A 22612-nucleotide genomic window follows, 5' to 3' on the forward strand; every position below is an offset into this window, starting at 1 on the left:
CCAGGATCTGCTAAAGCGGGTGGCTTCCAACCTCCAGCTGCAGGCCGAGGAGATGGAGGGTCCGTCTGATTCCCTCTTTAACATCCTGTCTCCCTCGGCACCGGGCCGCATGTCCCTGCCTCTGCACCAGGGTATTGCCAACATTTCAAACTCCTTGTGGCAAACTCCTGCCTCCTTGGCCCCTATCTCGAAAAAGGCCGAGAGGAAATACTTTGTGCCAGCAAAGGACCATGAATAACTGTATTCACACCCAGCACCCAACTCGCTCGTTGTGGAATCGGTAAACCACAGAGAGCGTCAGGGCCAGCCCATGCCCACCCCGAAAAACAAAGACGCCAGGAGACTGTACTCCTTTGGCCGAAAATTTTATTCGTCGGCTAGCTTCCAGCTTCGTGTAGCCAACCACCAGGCCCTACTGAGCAGGTACGACTTCAACCTGTGGGAGTCCCTGCCTAAGTTTGAGCCCCTTCTCCCGGATCGGGACAGGAAGGACTTCAAGGCACTGGTGGAAGAGGGGTTGGTGGCGGCAAAAGCGGCTCTGCAAGCGGTGTCCGATGCGGCGGACACGGTGGCCCGCTCGATGGCTTCCGCAATCACCATGCGCAGGGTGTAGTGGCTCTTGTTGTCTGGTCTGTCGACGGAAGCGCAATCACTGATGCAGGACCTCCCATTTGATGGCAAGGTGCTCTTTGCGGACCAGACGGACATCAGGCTGCATGGGATGAAAGATTCCCGCACCACCTTGCAGACCTTGGGCCTCTATGTCCCTCCAGCTAAGGATAAGGCCAAATCACTTGCGACGGCTCAGCCTGCGAGGAGCAGATATGAGCCCCCTTACAAAAGGCCCAGAGACCAGAAGCGTCGGTCTCAGAGGCAATCCCACTCTGCCCCGCAGCCTGGTCCCTCTAAGGGCAAGAGGCAGGGGAAGAGGCGGTTTTGACTATCTGCAGGGGGGGCACCGGGCCTGTTGCCAGGGAGACCCCCCGATTAATAAAGTTTGTGTTCTGCAACCGATTGTTTGCCTTCCTCAGGGCGTGGTCCCGCATAACTTCGGACCAATGGGTCCTCAGTACCATCTCCAAGGGTTACATGTTGCAGTTCACCTCTCCCCCGCCAAATCACCCACCATCCACGATGGCCCCGGGAGACCCGGAACATGTCCGCCTCCTGCGCCAGGAGGTGGACCGGTTGCTCCACCTAGGGGTGGTGGAAAGGGTACCGGCTCAGTTCCAGGGCAAAGGGTTCTACTCCCGATACTTCCTGATCCCAAAGACGAAAGGGGGTCTCAGGCCTATTCGGGACTTGCGCGACCTGAACAGGTTCCTAACCTGTTCCAAGTTCCTTATGGTGTCCCTGGCCTCTATTACCCCCTCCCTGCACCTGGGGGACTGGTTCACGGCCCTGGATCTCCAAGACGCGTACTTTCATGTCCATATTTTCGAGGGGCACAGACGCTTCCTCCATCTGTGGATGGACCACTACCAATTCACGGTCCTCCCTTTTGGCCTATCTATGGCTCCCAGGGTTTTCACGAAATGTATGTCTGTGGTGGCGGCCTACCTCAGGTGGGAGGGCGTACAAATCTTTCCTTACCTGGATGACTGGCTCCTCAAGGGGGAGTCCTGTTTCGAGGTGGAGTCCCATGTAGGGCTGCTCCTCTCGACATGTGCGGATCTAGGCCTGGTCGTGAACGAGACCAAATCGACATTAGTGCTCGTTCAGTGCATAGAGTTCATTGGGGCCCTGCTGGACTCCAAGGCCACAGCCTCTCCCTCTGGACAGGTTCAAGACCCCAAGGGATCTCATCACCTCGGTCACGACCTTCCCGGTGACCATGGCAAGGGCGTGTCTTCGGATTCTGGGACACATGGAGGCATGTACTTACATGGTCCGTCATGCCAGGCTCCGTATGAGGCCCCTCCAGATATGGCTGGCCTCCCAGTTCTCCCAAGCTCAGGATGGTCTGGACAAGGATCTCATGGTCCCGTCCCCGATACTGGCATCCCTCCTATGGTGGTCCTGCCCAAGCAATATGTTGCAAGAGGTTCCCTTCAGGGAGACCAACCCGTCCATAGACCTGATGTCCGATGCTTCGGACCTCAGCTGGGGAGCCCACACGGGGGACGTGCAAACCCAGGGAACTTGGTTGGCCCTGGACTTGCCCCTTCACATAAATGTCAAGGAGATCAGGGCAGTTCGGTTGGCGTGCGTGGCTTTCCTCATGCACCTCTGTGGCAAGGTGGTCAGAGTCCTCACGGACAACACTGCCACCATGTATTATATCAACAGGCAAGGCGGGACTCGCTCCCTAGTCCTCTGCTGGGAAGTCCTGAACCCATGGGAGTTCTGTATAGCCCACAATATCTCCCTGCCGGCAGCTCACCTCCGGGCATCCGCAATACGCAAGCGGACCACCTCAGCAGGGTCTTCTCCCCCCAGTACGAGTGGTCACTCAACTCAGAGGTCACGCATCGGCTCTTCTGAGAGTGGGGAGCTCCCCAGATCGACCAGTTTGCAACCCGTCAGAACTGGCGTTGCCCCCGGTTCTGCTCCAGGGGAGGGGTGGGGGAAGGCATGATCTCCGACGCATTCTTCCTGAGCTTGTCAGACCAGCTCCTCTATGCCTTTCCCCCATTCCCCCTCATCACCAAGGTCCTTCAGAAGGTGAAAGCGGACGAGGCGAGAGTCATTCTCATAGCCCCGGCGTGGACCTGCCAGCACTGGTATGGGCCCCTCCACTCCGCCCGGACCTCCTCTCCCAGGACGGGCGCCTCCTCCACCCCAATCTGGCAGTGCTTCACCTGACAGTGTGGCTGCTCTGTGGCTGAATGAGGAGGAGAATCAGTGTTCAGAGCAGGTAAGGTGAGTCCTCCTGGAAAGCAGGAAACTGTCCATGCGTTGGACATACGTGGCAAAATGGTCCAGGTTCACCAGGTGGGCGAGTGAGTGGGGAGTGTCCCCCTCCGTCGCACCTCTCCAGTTTATCCTGGACTACCTCTTATCCCTCAGGGCCCAGGGACTGGCACCTGCCTCAGTCAGGGTGCACCTGGCAGCCATATCGGCCTTTCACCCGCCAGTGCAAGGCCACTCAGTCTTCTTCCACTCGATGACCTCCCATTTCCTGAAGGGCCTTGACCGTTCGTTTCCGTATGCTAGGCCCTCCGTGCCGCAATGGGACCTCAACCTGGTCTTGTCCCATCTCACGGGACCCCCCTTTGAACCACTGGCCACATGTTCCTGGTCGCACCTGTCGTGGAAGGTGGCCTTCCTAGTGGCGATCATGTCGGCCCAACGTGTTTCGGAGCTCAGGGCCTTAACCTCAGAACCTCCCTATATCGTTTTCCATAAGGATAAAGTCCAGCTCTGCCCACACCTGATGTTCCTCCCAAAGGTGGTCTCCCACTTCCTTATGGAGCAGAGCATCTTCCTCCCAGTGCTCTGTCCTAAGCCCCACTCCTCTAATGAGGAACGCCGCCTCCACACACTCGATGTGCGTAGGGCATTGGCTTTTTATCTGGATCGGACTAAGCCGTTCCGGAAATCCTCCCAACTCTTTATTGCCTTGGCCAAATGGGCTAAGGGGCAACCCATCTCCACCCAGCGGCTTTCCCGCTGGATCACCTCGTGCATACACACATGTTATGATTTGGCGGGGATTCCCCCGCCACCGATTGTCAGCGCACACTCTACGAGGGCTCAGGCCTCATCAGCTGCCTACGTTGCCCATGTCCCCTTCCAGGACATTTGTAGGGCGGCCACGTGGGCCTCAGTTCACACTTTTACTTCGCATTACACAATCATCTCCCAGTCTAGGGATGACTCCAGGTTCGGCAGGGCGGTACTTCATCCCGAACCATCAGGAACTCCTACCCACCTCCAACATATATTGCTTGGAGTCACCTACTGTGGAATACACAGGAGCAATCACTCGAAGAAGAAAGGACAGTTACCTGTTCTGTAACTGGCGTTCTTCGAGATGTGTTGCTCCTGTCTATTCCACACCCCGCCCTCCTTCCCCTCTGTCGGAGTTGTCTGGCAAGAAGGAACCAAGGGTGGGGGGAGCCCGTAGCTCCCCTTATAGCGCGATATACAGGCGCCACTCCAAGGGTCGCAGCGGTGCTCCCCCAGTTCGGGTACTGCTAAGGGAAAAACTTTCGGCACCAGTGCACTTGGTGAACACGCACACCTACTGTGGAATACACATGAGCAACACATCTCGAAGAACGCCAGTTACGGAACAGGTAACTGTCCTTTCCTGTTAAAAGTCAACAGCAATTTATGATCAGGTCAGAAGGAATTCACGATTTAAAAATCTCTGGTGGTACTTGAATAGCAGAAAAAGAAACAAATATGGAAAACTGATGCTTCAAATGGAATGTTAGCAGTTGTATTGGTTGCGTAGTTTTGTATCCCCAACCACACACTATAGTTGACCTTTACACATTTCCTGGCACATAGACAGTGATGTATTAAAGACTCTGTTGGAATTGCAAGCTGTCACTTCAACAGTGTGTGTTTGCGGGATGAGAGAAGGGAAGGTCCTGGTCCTGCTTGCAGGCTAGGAGACTCTGTAATGAATTGTGTGATCAGCAGTTAGTCTGGACTCTGGATAGAATCAGCCTAAAGATGCCTTAGGGAGCAGCCTGCTTTGTCTCTTTCTGTTTTTGATTACTGTGTATTATTGTTTTGGAATCTAAGAATAAAGTAGAGTTTCTCTGTAACCTTCCAGCACGATTTTTATTTAACTTTTCTCTATATACGCTGTGGACATAACATAGACCCCCACATAAGAATCTACAAATACAATTATTTGATTAAAAATTAACTCCTGAAGGGCCTTGTCGTACAAATTCTCACATCAGAGTTCAATGCTTCCAATGGAATTACTTCTGGTAGAAAGCTCGTGCTCACTAGTAAGTGTTTTTAGGATCAGGCATAAAGATAAGTGCCTTCTTTATAAATGCAATAAGATGTTTTATTTTACTAATATGATCTAAAAAGATTCTCGTTTGCTTGTTGCTGGAGTTACTTTGTGTTTTTCTCAGCCAGTCTGAGTAGATAGGTGACTTCTGGATATTACCTCTTTGTACTCCCCCCCACCCCCCATCAATGGCATATCCTTGAAATAATTTAGTGAAGTTACCTACCCTGTGCCAAGAACGTAGAAAGCATAGTCAAAATTTTGTTTCACATAATAAATAATCAGATCTGTTGTTGTGCAGAGTTGTTTGAAAAGTTTGGTGGTGAGAACTAATTGGTTTTATCAATACACGCTGCATCCACAATAATACTTAACTTTCTGTGTCTCCTCTAGGTACTTCTGGCCTCCATCAGAGAGTATTTGAGCACTTCCCAAAGTTGTTAAAAATAGAAGGACAAATAGCCATCTCTCCCATCTTTCCAGTCTGTGGGTGAAGCAGCCTGATTAGTTTGCAGTTTTTGTGTGTGGGTGTGTTGTCGGTCTGTCATGTGTGAGATTGACAAATTTATTGGGGGAAAGCTAAGTCAAAGAGATGGGGTTTGCATTAAATTATTAATGTGATGAGGTCATTGGTCATTCTTATCTGTTCTGGTACTGAGTTCCATTGTCATAGTGTGGTTCCTGTCAGCGTTCTGTCTCCTGTGCTCATAAGCCTCTCTGTATTCTGTATAACTCTTATAAAGAAAAAGGCAGCACAAGTTAGCTGGTAAGATAAAACGCTCCTTTAAAGATGTGGTTCATGTTTATTGCATAATGACGAGAAAAAAGTACAGTAATTAATATTAACAATTGAAAGAAGATTATAGCAAAAATCCCCTATTACCAGTTTCTCTAATCCACCTATAATAGTACCAAGCTATCACTGAAGCACTTAAACCTTAAAAAGCTTTAGTAAGAACCAGAAGGCAATTGTCTGCTCCAGTATCTCAGAGGACTGAATGTGGACATAATCCAACTACTGTCTCGTACTCTTTCCTTCTAATATTTCTTCCGTCCCTTGGACAGCTTGACAATCTGATAATTTTGGCTTCCAAAACATGATAGTTTGGCTATCTACTAAGGCTCATGAAATCCACTGTATAGTTTTTGTGGGAGCTCTTATAAGGAGACAGCTGGGTGTAAGAGCCTTCTCTTGTACCATTGAGCCCAATGGGAGTTTTGCTCCAATGGGAACAGAATCAGGCACAAATTAAGCAGCTGTGTATTTTTTTGGGGCAAAAAGCATATTCTCTTTTTTGTTTTTAGTTATAGATGTGTATTAGATATACATGTATATCTATCAATATACAAATGCATGCATGAATATAATATACTGGGGGTAGATCATCAATGAGTCTATGCCAATTTACATCAGCAGATGATTTGCACCATCTATATTAGAGCATATTTTCAATATTCTAAAATGGTGATAAGTAACAATAGTTTGGTTGTATTTTTATGTAATTCCTCTGCAGTTTGTCTTCAAAAAAAATTGAATGATGTAGATCTGATTCCCACTAGTTTGCATTACTTTTTCTGAATATCGGAGATGGTGAAGCTCTAGTAAACTAATTAATTTTATTCAGTTTTGACATACTGCTTAAATCAGCTTAGAAATGCCACAGCTGAATAAACCCATCTAAAAGTTTATGATTGCTTCCTTTTGAAGGACCTGGTCACATGCCAACAGCAACTGAAACAGCACACTGAAAAGAACCACTTAATTAAATAACTGTTATAAAAGCAGGCAATGGTAAAATGTGTAACATTCCCGATGATATTTTTAAAAATGATAAAATAAAGGGGTTTTTCCACTTATATATTTTAAGGAGCATGGTTGTGATTAAATAGTTAAGGTTGTAAAACAGATTCTATTCTAGCCCAGACTTGAGCACACCTTTAACTTTTGCAAAAAATATCTGTTCATCCTTAATATTTATATACTCTAGGTCCTAATTTTGCAAACAGTTAGGGATTGTAAACTTAATCGTGTTTATCTGTTTGCAAGATTAGGGCCTTAGTCATGTTCCAATAGAAATTTGTTGGGAGTGGGAAATTTCAGGTTAGTTAAGAAGGATTGCTTGTGTTTAGAAAAACCCTGAAGGGGCTCAATTCTCCTCTCGCTTTCTTTGGTGTAAATCAAGAGTAACACCATTGAACAGTGGGACAAAAGTAATGTAAGAGGGGAATCAGGCCTGAAGTTTTTAACTTTTTGATGACTGATCTAGGGGGTGTGTGTGTGTGTGTGTCCCAGCACAACTCATGAAGAGATTGGTCAAAAGACTTCAAACATATTTTACACTTTTATTCTCAAAGTAAACCAGTGCCTATGTCTAATTTTACTTTTTTTTGGAGTTCCTTTTTCATTTATTGCTTTCTTAATTTTCCACCAATATTTTAAATTCTAGTCAGTGTTTGTGTAGAGCATTAATTCTGTGTTTATTCCTGCTGAATTTGCAAGGCCCACAAGTGCAATCTGTGGGCTTTATGATCTCTGTGCTGACTACTGTAGAGTTTAATAACTGTGGACAAAAATGCAGCCATTAGAAGGTACAGAACTCCTAAATTCTGTATTCAGCACTATGATGTTATTAATCTCCAGTGCAGTGCAACAAAGCTTATGAAGTATCAGAGGGGTACCTGTGTTAGTCTGAATCTGTAAAAAGCAACAGAGGGTCCTGTGGCACCTTTAAGACTAACAGAAGTATTGGGAGCATAAGCTTTTGTGGGTAAGAACCTCACTTCTTCAGATGCAAGTAATGGAAATTTCCAGAGGCAGGTATAAATCAGTAATATAACCACCAGTCTTCTAAGCTTAAGTATGACCACTCCTGAGCCGTGTGTTAATAGTTCATAGTATAAACATATACATCCACCTTTGTACACAATTTTCTGACCTGTGCTCTGTATAGTTCAGCCACACCCAAGGAACTTCTTCTAACTTTCCTACATCCTCCTTAAGTCTGCCTCGCTACGCTTAACCACATATCCCCATCTACCATAAACCACCTCTATCCCACGGAAAAATATGTGCTTGTTACTGCGCCTACTACTTAGTGACTAGAGACCCTTCCACTCCTTATTCTCCTATTATGGGCAGCAGCTCACATCTTACACTTGCACACTGTCACTGCTACCACTTATCATCCCACTTTGAGATGAGTGCCTAGTGTACCCCATTCACACTCCCCATTATTGTTCAGGCAAGAAATTCACTTCTATCACATCTAATTTTCTTACATGGGACAAAATTTTGCTCTTGATTACACCTACTCAGTGCCGGCACCAGGCACCCAAGCACATGCTTGGGGCGGCACCTGGTAAGGGGCGGCGGGGGGAGCGCGGTGCGGCATTCCGCGGGGGGGGCGCTGGAGGGGGGCGGGCTCCGGTTGCATGGGGCTCGGCGAGGGGGTGGCGCGGGCGCGGCGCTGGGGGGGGTTCCGGCGGCGGTCGGCAGAGGGCGGGGGCGGGCTCTGGCGGCACGGCGCTCGGGGGGGGGTTCCGGCGCGCGGTGCTTGGTGGGGGTGCGGCGTAGGAGGGGGGTTCCGGCGGCACTCGGCAGGGGGCGGGCTCCGGTGGCGCGGTCGGGGGGCGGTTCCGGCGGCGCTTGGCGCAGAGGGGGGGGGCGGGCTCCAGACCTCGGCGTGGGGGTGGCGCGGCACTCGGCGGGGGGGCTTGGGGGCGGCGCTTTTTTTTGCAGCTTGGGGCAGCAAAAAAGCTAGAGCCGGCCCTGCACCTACTGAAATTATAATATGTATTGGGTGATTGGGTTGCTTGATCTAACCTCTAATTTCTTTGACTTTGAAAAATATATAGAGACATTCTCCACCCACGCCCTATGCAGACATCTAAATTAGCCATATAGGAGTGGGAATAGCATTTGCATTATCATCTAAATCACGGTTTTGTTTTCCTAAATCTTAGCACATAATCTTGTCAGCCAACCTAATTGACCTGTTTTAGGTTTTAATTTACCTCAGACCTCTCATTCATTTGAACTCCCTGGGAAGCTACATCCTGCCTAGCATCATTTGCAATATCAGACAAATCTTTATCTCCTAGTTGCATTCCCCCCTTTGAATTATTTGAAGAGATCAGTGATTTCTCAGCTGACCAGGCAAAAGGGATATACATTTTTAGTGAAGGTTAGTTTTCATTGTATCAGGGTAATAATGTAATTAGTAGAGTTGGGAAATAGGATCATGGCCAAAGGGAACTATGAAACTTCATACAGTGAATGATGGAGTTACTCCTTGTAGACAATTGTTCTTGGCCATATAGGTTGTCATGCCTGTACATTTCACTTTAACATAAAGTACAGTATCAGCAGGGGTGAAAGTAACTTAAAGGACTTACCAATATGCCGGAGTCCTGAGCAGGGGTCATGGCCTCAACTGGAAGAGGCGTGGCCTCAACCAGAAGAGGCGGGGCCTTTAAATACCCGGGCCTTTTAAATCGCTGATGGATCCCTCCTGCTGCTACCCCGCGGCTCTGACAGCGGAGCCCTGCTGGCACTATCCCAGGGCTCTGGCAGCCGGGCTCAGGCAGCGATTTAAAGGACCGGGGCTCTGGCCACTGCAGGGGACCCTGGGCCCTTTAAATTGCCAGCCTGGGGAAGCTGATCCGATCCAACATGGCATACTGGCTCTTGCCGGTACGCCATACCGGACTGGACTGGCTTACTTTCACCTCTGAGTATCAGCAAATGACAAAGCAATCTAAGTATTCACCAAAGAGATGCATAGTATTTTACAAGGCAAGCAAAGACAGGATGAAATACTAGTCCCATTAAAGTCTGTGGGAATTTTGCCATCGGCATCAATGTGGCCAAGATTTCTTCCAGAGCCTTGAAGAGTTTACAATCCAAACAGACTGGGGGAAATGCAACAGAGAAAGATAAATGGAACAGTGGTTCTCAACCTGCGGCCCGTTGGCCACTTGCAGCCCAATCAGCATAGAGCTGCAGCCCATGTGACATCCTCCAGGCCATACAGGTAGTATTGGATGCAGCCCACAATGGTAAACCAGTTGAAAACCACAAAGTAACGTTATGGGGTTGCTCAGGCACATCACATTAGCTTACTGTTTTTTTTTTTTTTCAGTTTTAAATGTATTAGAAGCTCTAACGATTAACTAAGAACAGGAAGAACTGAAAATACTGAGGTAATGTTATTTAGTTATCAAAGACAATTGAAAATTTTAAAAGGCAACTATGGTACTTTCCTCTTGCTCTGTCTTGCTTGCTGTCATATAATTATTTTTTCAGAAGTAATGGCAGACTTTCACAGGCTGAGGAGTTGTGTGTTAGTGTGTGTATGTATATCTGTTTCTGAATGAATGAACTAGATTTATTGATCAGTGCTGTGGAGAGGCCAGTTTCCTTAGAATCAACTGGGACATTTTACAAACATTTTAAGACCTGATCTCAAATTCACCAGTTTAATGCCATTGATGTCAGTTACTCTTGACTTATATTGATATGTGAGAACTGAATCTAGCCCTAAACACATGGCATCACATTTCAGTGATCTACTCTATTAGCACACATTCATTTTCTGAGTTCCAATTTCTAAAATGTAACTAGAGATGACTACCTTGTGATCTGGGTGCTTAGTCTATAAACTAAATCACATTAATTCAAAAAGATGGTCCATAAACAGTAGCCTTATAAAAAAGATAGGGATGGTCGGGTAGGGGAAGATGGGCTTTTCACCATTCCTAGAAGGCATGCTTTGAAGACCAGGGGCCTAGCAGTGAGTTCCAAACCTGAGGGTCTCTCACAGAGGATGTCCTGTTGTCTCATTCTTGACTGTGGCGCTATGTCATGGGGAATGTCTTTCTCTCTCTCTCTCACTCATTGTTTACCCTGCAATATACAGTAGATGTACTGGTTACACAGCATTTCAGCAGGGACATCCAAAATAGCCAACTCTGCTTTAAAGTGGAATTACACCAAAGGTGTATTTGAGTATGGATTTTAAATGGAAAAACTGCATCTTTCAGCATCAGATTATACACTATCCTTGTTACGCAGTGACAAGGAGATGACCTAGTACTCCGGAGCTAATTGGTTTTATTGAACAGTGTAAGAACATTACCAAAAGACAGCTTGCTAATGCTGCTACTTGTGGTTCTCTGAAGTTCCTGGGACAGATTATTATTATTCTTTGTATTGCAGAAGCTTTGTTGTGCTAGGTACTGTACAAACACATAATAAGATGGTGCCTGCCCCAAAGCATTTACAATCTAAGTAAATGCCGAGACAACAGGTGACTACAACCATATGACAAGGAGAGAACAAGGTAGCAATTAGACTATGATGATTAGTGTTTAACACTGTGCAGGAGTTCAGACTAGATAATCACGATTGTCCCTTTTGAGCTTAAAGTCTATGAGTGGGATAAGCAACAGTCACAGGATACTAGTTGCCTAACCATTGTCAAATGTTTTTTAGGAGTCATGGCAGAGGTGAGTTTTAAGGAAGGATTTGAAAGAAGAAAATTAGGTGGCTTTGCCTAATACTCCATGGCTGGCCTGAGAAGGTCAACAAGGCCAATAACAAAGATGCTTGTTGGAAAATATGGCAGTGAAGGCTGGCACTGTTGGCAGACTGGATGGAGGAATAAACACTTCAGTAGCATACGAGAGATGATAGAAAAGGTGGAAATAGGCCATGAAGGGCCTTTAAATGAAGACCAGTAGTTTGTTTGATGCTGCAGAAAATGGGGAGCCAATGGAGAAGTGATGTGGATGAAGTGAGGAGCTAGAAAAACAATCATTGTAGCAGCAAGGATATAAATGGGGCAGGAAGAGATTTCTCAAGGTCAGAGAGGAGGAGGTTGCGGTAGCCAAGACACAAGATGATGAGGGCCTGGCGAGCAATTTAGCTGTGTAGATGTAGAGGAAAGATCAGATCTATCTTAGAGGAGATGTGCAGGGAGAAGTAGCAAGATAAAGACATGGACTAAATTCTATGGAGCTACACCAAATTATGCCAATTTGATTATATGGCCCCTCTCTACACAAACTCTGCTCTTGGTGCTACTGTGAAGCAGGGGTCTTTGGCAAGCAATATATTAGACAGGCTCATTTATTGAAGAGATTGTATATTTATATCCATTCCCATAATTTTCATTTGCATGTTTAAAATTTTTTTAAAATTCCTTGGTTGACATGTTTCCACTGTAATGCAAACTAGAAAATTTAAGTTGAGGGTAAACAAATATTGTTTGTTAATAAACACAGGGATGCTGCAAAGATCAACCTGTGTCCCATGTCCAGAGGTTGTGGTATTTATGAGAGGTGTACAGTGCTGTCAGCTAACGTATATATATTTTATTTAAGTGCTATGAGCACAATTAAAAACAAATATTTACTAGGCAATGAAATAGCTCACGTTAAATTGTAAGGGCTTCAGGAGAGAACTAATTTAATAAATACAGGCCATTTCAAGTGCATTGTCAGTTTAGACAATGAATATTGACTCCATGTATTTTTCTGTTTATTATGGGAACTAAAATGAGGCAAAAAGCAAATGCTTCTCCTTTGTACAAATTGCTCTTGAACACAATCATTAAGCAATAGGCGTGTCTGTTTATACAAAATAGTTATTCTTTTTAGCTTGATCTCTATGTCACAGATTCCTGGTAATATAGAAAACGATTCATAAATACCCTTTTCTGCTAAATTAAGGTGAAGAATTTACAGAGTGCATCTATTTTTAATTCCTCAAAATTAGGAAGGATACAATTCTTTGTAAGTTTTAAATACCCTTTGCACCAGGGCCCTGCCTGAATAAAGAGATTCCCTATTAACATAATTTATTGTAACTTTGATATGAACCTTCCAGGGTGATTTTGTGTCTTTTTAGGTCCCAGTCCTGCAATTGAAACAATGAGACTTTCCATGACCATAGGGATCTGTATTAGTGAATCTGGTTGCAAACCTTTAATATCAAATGCTGTGTTATAACAATGACATTCATGCTGCAATATACTTAAGGTTATATCATTTTTTCCAGTGAAACCTTTCTGTCAGCCAAGATGATTAGTAATTGTATTAAGATAGCATCTAGGAACCTCAAACAAGGATCAGCGCCCCATAGTACCACCTAGGTGCTGTAGATACGTGTAGCAGAGAGACAGTCCCTGTCCCAGAGCCCTCAAAATCTAAATGACAGACCAGATGCAATAAGTGGGTGAAACAAACAAAGAAGATTTAGAGTGAAATTCTGTCGTCAATTAAGTCAACGGCAAAATGCCGATTGATTTCATTGGGGCCAGGATTTCACTGATATTATACAAGATCTAGGGGAACCTCATTGGTAGTCAAAACCGAAATAAACTAATCTGCCAATTTTAAAATTACAAGAGTATGAAAGAAAGATATTTTGTAATTTCAGATTTTTTTGCATTCCTTTAAAAACAGGGGAAAAAGCCAAGAAATTTGGGAGAAAACATCTAAATGAAGTTTAGAAAAGTAGTTTTCATGGAGAATCAGAGAGAACATTGTGGGACAATAGCTGTTAAATTGTTGAGGGCAAATAGCATTTGGTTCAACTCCCTTTCCCTGTGTGCAAGCTTTCCACTGAAGTTTTACTGTAACATTGTTGCTGGTGACTTTTCAGCAATAGAAATGCCAAATTGTAAAGCCAGAACAATTACTAAAATTTTGGCTCAACGGTTGACAACTTGAGAAACTGCACCATCTTTTAGATACTTATAAGAAGTGGAAATTTGAGCCCCACTCCTACAAACAGCAAGTCAGGATCCATGCAGAGACCATCTGAAATCAGAGAGGTTTGATATGGATACAGGGGTCTGTGCTAGTAAAGTCAGTTATCAGACTGTGGCCTAAATGAGTGTGGCTTAGAAAGTGCTGGGTCCTCTCATCTCCCATTGACTTCCATTGTAACTGAAAATGCTCAGCACCTTGTAAAATCTTCTCCTAATAAGGAAAGATAGAAGGTTAATTATACTGTAAGTGAATATTTAGTTGCTTTATTTAATGCATAGAAAAAATAAGCCAGCGTACTATACCCTTAGCCCATTTATCTGTATTGCTGCAACTGTCTGTGTCTGTCTTTGCAACCTACCTTAAGGTTATTTTTTTTTCATTGTACTGATTTATACAATGCATGAATTATATGTATCAAACAATGGAGCAGAAATAAGACAAATGCACAAAAAACTAAACAAAGGGTTTTATTGTATTAATGTGTAGGCAAAGCTACTTGCTTAATGGATCTTTTGAAAGTGCCTATAAACATATTACACAGAAAAACACATGTTAAAAGAACATTATTAAGTCTGTAAAATCAAGCACTCAAAAGTTAAGAAATGCCAGAATTAAGGTTGCTTCTGCAGATGGAATCTTCAGGAACTTTAGCGCTAATCTGCAGCAAGTTTCTACTGGCCACATGTGAACTGACTTTTTCAAAGGCTTATGACTTGGCTAAAGTTTGGCTGACTTTTACCATGGAGAGCAAAAGGCACATACCTGGCACAACAGTGACCCCATGCCAAATTTCAAGTACTTGCTCCATAGCATGGGGGCACTAGAGCTTCTGAAGGAAATAGTTTCCAGAATTTTTAAACTTGGGCAAAATGATGGTTCTTTTGCTAAACTCATTCTTAGAAACAGCTGAGCCAGTTTGGCTGAAATTCCCCCCCTCCCCCCAAAATTCAACCTAAGGCAGCCACGTGACATGGAAAACTTCAGCTCAAAGGCTTAAAGTTTGGCAAAGTTATAAGCAATTGAAAACAGAGTCTTATAATAGGAATTATCATACCAGTCCCCAAGGTGATGCTACTAAACCCATCTATCATCTATCCAAAGGAGGCTTTGCACTCTAGGGGGTAAATAACTTGTTGCTGCAAAAATTATGTATCGATATATGTAAGTGTAGGCACAGCCAGTGAGCTTGTTGCGGGAATACAGCCCCTTTAAGCATGGGGGTTAATGGGAACTGTAGCCTCCAGAATAGGCACAGGATGATAGCAATGAGCTGGCAGAGTCATGTGTCTGCCTGTTGGAAACTCTATAAAGGAATGCTGTTGACTCGGTCTTGTGAAGTTGAGTGTTCAGGTAAGACCCTGAAGGAAGCCCCTCAATGGGGACCAGGTAGGACACCCTGGAAGGGTGTGTCCTCTCCTTTTCTAGCTTGGAAAAAGATGGAAATACCTCTGCTGGCTAGAATCAAGTATTTTGAGTTTCTTTGCCCTTGCTTTGAATCCTTTTGTAGTAAACCAGATCTGAGCAAAGAACCTTGGACTGAACTATAGTTTGGGCTTTATTTTATCTTCCTTGGGTGGTGTATCTGCCCACCAGCTTACAAAATAATGTATCAATATGTGCCCCCTAAATGTGCAAAATGTTTAGGCAAGACACAAACCAACAAAAGCTTGGAAGTTCAATTAAATGCTGCCGTTCTAGGCTTAAGACGTGCTCCTGAGTTAATGGCTCGAGTTAAGGAATCAGCATTATCTTTGAATTTTCTAGCTTTTGTCATTTGTTTCACAGCTTGACATTTTAAAAATACTTTGTTTTTTCTGGTATTTTAAAAATACAAATGGGAAACAATGTCGCAGTAGAATGCATAACCCCATTGTAAATCAAGGCTTTGCACTGCTATTGATCTACAAAGCCTTAAAGGGATACGCCTATACTATCTCACTATCACAACTCATCACAGTATCTATAAACAGCTAGTTTGTTATACTGAAGCTCCCTTAGTCAAGGATCTGAGGGAACTGTTGCTAGGTCCTTCTCAGCAATGAGTCCATGGCTTTGTCAAAGAACCAGAGAAGTAAAGGGGGAAAAACAGGCCACACACTGAAAGACAGCTAGCAATGATGGGTAAACCAGAGGGTAGGATGGAGAATTGATTGATTGACTGACTTGCTGTCTACATCTCACTGATTTTCTGCAATTGAACTACAGCAGCTAGATACTATAGTGATAGCTACTTTGAAGATGCCAGTAGACATTCGGTCCCGGATCTCCTTACTCCCAAACCTGTTCTGTAGTCAAATTATCACCCTTTCTCTCCATAAACACAAAATATATTTTCTCTAGGTACTATTATATAAAATATATATTTAACTATGAAAAATCTGAAACACGTACAAACCATTTCAAAGTTTATGCTATAATTTAATATGTTCTAGATATACTGTATATACTCATTCATAAGCCAAATTTTTTTAGTAAAAAAGAGAAGCACCAGAGAAGGGGAGCGGCTTATGAAAAGGTATAGAGAGGGAGAGGTGGGACACAGCCCCTCCCCACAACAGAGGGAGCAAAGAGAGGCAGCACAGCCAGAAGGGAAGAGGCGGGGCCAGAGTCTCTCTGCTTCTGGCCACGCTGCTCTCCCCCAAGCCTCCGAAGCAGCTGCAGCTCCGGGGCTGGCAGGCTGCAGCTGTTCCGTTCAGCCCTGCCCCCCAGAGCAGGCTGTGGCCATGCCGCCAGAGCACGCTGTGGCCATGCCGCCCGCCCCAGCCCGCTGGAACATGCTGCGGCCGCGCTGCCCGGTCTGGCCCGCCAGAGCAGGTTGCGGTGGCGCTGCCCAGCCTGCTGGAGCAGCTCCAGCCAGGTCAGAGACATCCTCCCCTGGTCTTCTCAGATAAGGTGGGAAGGGATGGGATGGGGAGAGTGTGGGGATCCCGGGCTAGGGGTGGGGTATGTGGGTGGTGGTCACAGGGGTTACTCCCCTGACTCCCAGCTTTTCCTCCCCCAAAAATTTCCCCACCAGTTGGTGTCCTGGCCCGTCAGGGCAAGCAGCTGGCGCGTCGGGACACTTTGTTTACTTAGGTTTACCTCCGTGCCTGCGGACGCTCAAGGTAAACAAACCATCTCGGCCTGCCAGCGGCTTATTCTGATGGCCCGGGAGCCAAAGTTTGCTGATCCCTGAATTATAGGGTCGGCTTATGAACGGGTTATACATTTTTTTCCATTTTTACTTATCCATCTTGGGGGAGTCAGCTTATAAACGAATCGGCTTATGTTCGAGGATATACGGTACTCTAGAAGTAAATATATAGATATAGATATCGGTTACAATTTTAATATGGTAAAACTGAAGTATGTGGATTTTGGTGATTGATACATTTGTACAAATATAATTTATGAACTATACAGTATAAAACTACATATCTTTGTTTTGCACTGAATACTGTCTCTTTGATCTTAGCGAAATCCTTGGTGGGGGTAGCATTTTTGTGACCCTTTCAGTATAGAATCATAGAATTGCAGGACTGGAAGGGACCCCGAGAGGTCATCCAGTCCAGTCCCCTGCACTCATGGTAGGGGATCTAGATCATGCCTGATAGATGTTTCTCTAACCTGCTTTTAAAAATCTCCAATCATGGAGATTCCACAACTTCCTAGGCAACTTATTCCAGTGCTTAACCACTCTGACAGTTAGGAAGTTTTTCCTAACGTCCAACCTAAACCTCCCTTGCTGCAATTTAAGCCCATTGCTTCTTGTCCTATCCTCAGAGATTAAGAAGTACAATTTTTCTCCCTCCTCCTTGTAACAACCTTTTATGTACTTGAAAACTGTTAGCATGTCACCCCTCAGTCTTCTCTTCTCCAGACTAAACAAATGCAGTTTTTTTTTCAATCTTTCTTCATAGGTCATGTTTTCTAGACCTTTAATCATTTTTGTTCCTCTTCTCTGTACTTTCTACAGTTTGTCCACATCTTTCCTGAAATGTGGCACCCAGAACTGGAAACAACGCTCCAGTTGAGGCCTAATCAACATGCAGTAGAGCAGAAGAATTACTTCTCGTGTCTTGCTTACAACACTCCTGCTGATGTATCCCAGAATGATGTTTGCTTTTTTTGCAACAGTGTTACACTGATCACTCATATTTAGCTTGTGATCCACTATGACCCCCAGACACCTTTCTGCAGTACTTCTTCCTAGGCAGTCATTTCCCATTTTGCATGTGTGCAACTGATTGTTCCTTCCTAAATGGAGTACTTTGCATTTGTCCTTATTGAATTTCATCCTATTTACTTCAGACCATTTTTCCAGTTTGTCCAGATCATTTTGAATTTTAATCCTATCCTCCAAAGCACTTCCAACCCCTCCCAGCTTGATATTGTCCACAAACTTTATAAATGTACTCTGTCTGCCATTTTCTAAATCACTGATGAAGATATTGAACAGAACCGGACACATAACTGATCACTGTGCAGGGCCGGCTCCAGGCACCAGCTTGCCAAGCAGGCGCTTGGGGCGGCCACTCCGGAGAGGGGCGGCAGGTCCAGCTGTTCGGTGGCAATTCGGTGGATGGTCCCTCACTCTCGCTGGGAGCGAAGGACCTCCCGCTGAATTGCCGCCGCAGATCGCGATCATGGCTTTTTTTTTTTTTTTTTTTTGCGCCGCTTGGGACGGCAAAAACCCTGGAGCCGGCCCTGTCACTGTGAGACCCCATGCCCTTCCAGCATGACTGTGAACTACTGATAACTACTCTCTGGGTATGGTTTTCCAACCATTTATGCACCCATCTTACAGTAGCTCCATGTAGGTCATATTTCTCTTGTTTATTACAAGGTCATCTGAGATAGTATCAAAAGCCTCACTAAAGTCAAGATATACCAAATCTACTCCTTCCTACCTATCCAGAAGGCTTGTTACCCTGTTGAAGAAAGCTATTAGGTTGGCTTGATGTGATTTGTTCTTGACAAATTAATGCTGACTGTTACTTATCACCTTATTGTCTTCTAGGTGTTTACAAATTGATTGCTTAATTTACTCCATTATCTTTCCGGGTTCTGAAGTTAAGCTGACTGGTCTGTAATTCCTCGGATTGTCCTTATTTCCCTTTTTATAGACAGGCACTATATTTCCCCATTTCCAGTCCTCTGAATCTCTCCCATCTTCCATGACTTTTTGAAGATAATTGCTAATGGCTCAGATAACTCCTCAGTCAGCTCCTTGAGTATTCTAGGATGTATTCCATCAGGCCCTGGTGACTTGAAGACATCTAATTTGTCTAAGTAATTTTTAATTTTTTCTTTTCCTATTTTAGCCGCTGATCCAACCTCATTTTCACTAGCATTCATTATGTTAGATGCCCAATTGCTGCTAACTTTTTTGGGGAAACTAGAACAAAAAAGTCATTTAGCACTTCTGCCATTTACACATTTTATGTTATTGTTCTCCCTGCTCCCTTGAATAATGGGCCTACTCTGTCCTTGGTCTTCCTCTTGCTTCCAGTGTAATTATAGAATATTTTCTTGCAGGGCCACCCAGAGGATTCAGGGGGCCTGGGGCAAAGCAATTTTGGGGGCCCCTTCCATAAAAAAAAGTTGCAATACTATAGAATACTATATTCTCAGGGGGGCCCTGCGGGGCCCTCTGGGCGGCCGTGTTTTCTTGTTACCCTTTAGGTCTCTAGCTAGTTGAATCTCATTTTGTGCCTTGGCCTTTTGAATTTTGTCCCTACATACTTGTGTTATTTGTGTATATTCATCCTTTGAAATTTGACCTAGTTTCCACTTTTTGTAGGATTTCTTTTTGAGTTTCAGACCATTGAAGATCTCCTGGCTAAGCCAGGGTGGTCTCTTGCCATACTGCCTATCTTTCCTACACAGTGGGATAGTTTGCTCTTGTGCCCTTAATAATGTCTCTTTGAGAAACTGCCAACTCTCTTGAAATGTTTTCCCCCCTAGACTTGCTTTCCATGAGATCTTACCTACAAACTCCTTTAGTTTGCTAACATGAGTTCTGATAGGAAGGAAAACATTTGTGAGTATACCATAGGTTAATCCTGTGTCATCCTGTTTGTTTAAAATCTTGTAGAGAAGGTACCAGTCCGAATAAATAATGTAGTGACAATAATACAATAGTTGCAATGTAAAGAATTAGCTATTGAACTGTCAACAGCACTAGTGGCAGTAAAAGATGATGTCCTTAGAGCAATGGGTATAGGGGCCATATTGTAATGCGAATGCTACTCAACATCTCTGCAGCTTTCAAACACAATAAAGCAGAAGCTGCTGCTGACCCACATATTATATAGGTGAAGTAGACGGATTACATTGCAATTTCCCTAATCAGGCTCTTGAACAGGACCCAGAGAGCAGTGATAGGAACTTCTCTTGTTTACTGGAATGATTGACAAACATCAATGTTAGTATTATTTTATCACTGACATTTTAGATGAAAATGAAATTGTCAAAATGGAATAAATGATCTCCAAAATATCACTTTTTGAAAGCTGATATTTTTCTTTGCAGTTTTTTTTCCCACTCATTTACATTAAGATTGGAAGATTTTGAAAACAAGTGTTATCTAACAGACCAAGAGATCATTAGAGAAACATGTGCAAGCATTATGCCTCTAGATCTGTTCTTAACTTTGCTCAAGAAGGCACTCAGAAACAAAGAACACCAGCTTAAATATTAAAGTCAAGAAAATGAAACATTCATGTGCTGCAGCCAGATATTGTTGCTGTAGCTGAATGTACCAGCGCCTGCCTGAATAAGGTTGGAAATTCACTGACAATGTATATGTTGTCAATAAAGCCTGCATTTAGAGACACAAATACTAACTAATCAGACTAAATAAATCAGCAGACCCAGGTTTTATCTTCACAGATAACCCTCATTAATCCAGTGAGCTTTTTTTTGAAGACAAAAGAAGAAATGAATCGCTTCATTTGTGTTGCTTGAATGGAATGCTAATGATGGGAGGTGAAAATTCATTAATTATTCATGCCTGTCGACTGAGAAGGCAGATCCTGGCTTTTCCTGTTACCATTGCAACAAGTGGCCGCTGGCCTAGTCAGAACAAGGCCATAAAACATTTCAACAGAAACAGACTAGAGATCACAAGTATGCCTTCTGGAGAAAGGAAACCCATGTTTCTGAACTGTACAGATCACATTCAGATGGATTTAAAAGCTAAACCTTATACAAAATGGACCCAGGAACCCAAGCCTTTTGTGTCTCAAATTTACTTTACCATAAACAACTCCTCTTTGGAGAAAGAATGTTGCTTTGGTAAGTTTGTACAAGTTGAGCTTTTCCAAATTAGTTGGAAACTGTTGTATATTTCATGGCAAATGTAATGTGCAATGTTTTTCTGTGTCTTGCGAAGGAATGTTGAATAGCTTGCGTTGTTTTTATTTTAAAATAGATTTAAAAAAGCATAAAAATGATAATACTGATGACTCACAATTCTGCACATTGTTTTAACCCTAGAAAAGATGTAACAGTAATTGTCTTTAAAAGTTAAAATCAAAACTTCTAAAAATTGGTCTGCATTATTAAAATAAATTTCTCCTGACAGTCAAATCCTAATAAGATTTAAACAAAAAAATAAATCTTTGATCCAATATCTGGTTTCTTGCAAGCAAAAGAAAGACTCATGTAACACAGTATCAAACTGGAGAGGCCAAAAGAAATCAGAATAGTACTCCGCAGAAGGTGTTTTGGTTCTCTGCTTTAAGTTGCATATTTATGTACACCTTGTATTGTTGCTGCTTTGTGCAGTAAAACACATTTTTGTGTTATCTGGGAATAGAAATAGCGAACAGTGTAACATTCTTATAGATTACATAAACTATACTGATGTAGCATAAATTAGTTGAAAGCAAAGTTAGTAATGAATTTTATTTTTCTAAGTAAAGAAATGACAGATGCTGTGCATGTAAAACACGTAACAGTGGGGAAGCAGTGTTTGGAATCTGTTTCCATTAGCATAAGGAAGAAAGTTTTTATTTGTTAGTCAACACCACTGCAACTGCAACGTTTTCCATAGTCTTGATTGAGCAATGAAAAAAATCTCAGTATTTAAAATAGTATTTACATTATTCCAATAGAACTCACAAGTCAACTTACTAAGTAGAATTTTTCATAATAAAAAGAATTGGAAATAATCAGTGTCTAAGATGAGAGGCCAAAATGTTATTAACTTTGTCTTGTGAAAATATTGATTGTTTTGGTGCATATTCTGCTTTTGATGTATTTTGCCAGACCTGTCAAAATGAAGAAAACAATCTTTTTATTTCATGTCCAGAAGAATCATATTTATAAGAGTTGAAAAGAGCAGATATCTGCATGTATTAAGGCAATGTACTAAGGCAATTTGCTAGGTAAATTGTATGCAAAAAGTGATGAAAATAAGGATATGTAGACAGACAGAGCTACACAAATATGGGGTGTGATCTTGCAACTCTTACTCATAGGAGTGTTCACATAAGTTGACTTATTGTCTTCAACAGAGTTACTCACATCAGTAAGAATTGTAGCAGAGGGCCCATGTTTTACCAGAAAATAACTGACTGTCTTATGTGGCTGTTGTGCAAGGTAATTTGAGCAGCAGGGTTTTTTAATTCTGAGTTTAAATGCCTTAAAGTGTTTATGATTAAATTAGAGTTTACAGAATGTCTTTTTTTTTTAAAGTACAAAAAAGAAAAATGGAACAATATATTAGATGTGTCAGTAACAAGGTACAAGAAGCACATGATTTATTGTAGAGATGTGCTACCAGTGGAACAGCACTACTCACCTTAATTTATTTTATTTGTAAAAGAGATTAATTTTCAGTACATGAAGCATGCAAACTTTGCCTTGCTTTACACTGGTGTGGGTGCATCATTTAGCATAGAGAACACCATGACACCATCTCAAGCTACT

At 43.4% G+C, this 22612-nt stretch overlaps 1 protein-coding gene across 6 annotated transcripts in view; it reads left to right on the plus strand.

Moving 5' to 3' along the window:
• The window catches only part of C7H10orf90 (chromosome 7 C10orf90 homolog), a 189540-nt gene that overhangs the window by 60897 nt on the left and 106031 nt on the right, over positions 1-22612 (plus strand). For 2 of the 6 annotated variants that reach the window (XM_054036143.1, XM_054036142.1), the window contains exon 1: positions 20650-20974. The exons of the other annotated variants lie outside the window; for them this stretch is intronic. In XM_054036143.1, the coding sequence (XP_053892118.1) occupies positions 20650-20974 (325 nt within the window). Of the gene's footprint in view, positions 1-20649; positions 20975-22612 lie in introns of those variants that run through there. 6 annotated transcript variants of the gene reach the window in all.

The sequence above is a fragment of the Malaclemys terrapin genome, chromosome 7 (assembly GCF_027887155.1).
Source record: "Malaclemys terrapin pileata isolate rMalTer1 chromosome 7, rMalTer1.hap1, whole genome shotgun sequence".
NCBI lineage: Eukaryota > Metazoa > Chordata > Testudines > Emydidae > Malaclemys > Malaclemys terrapin.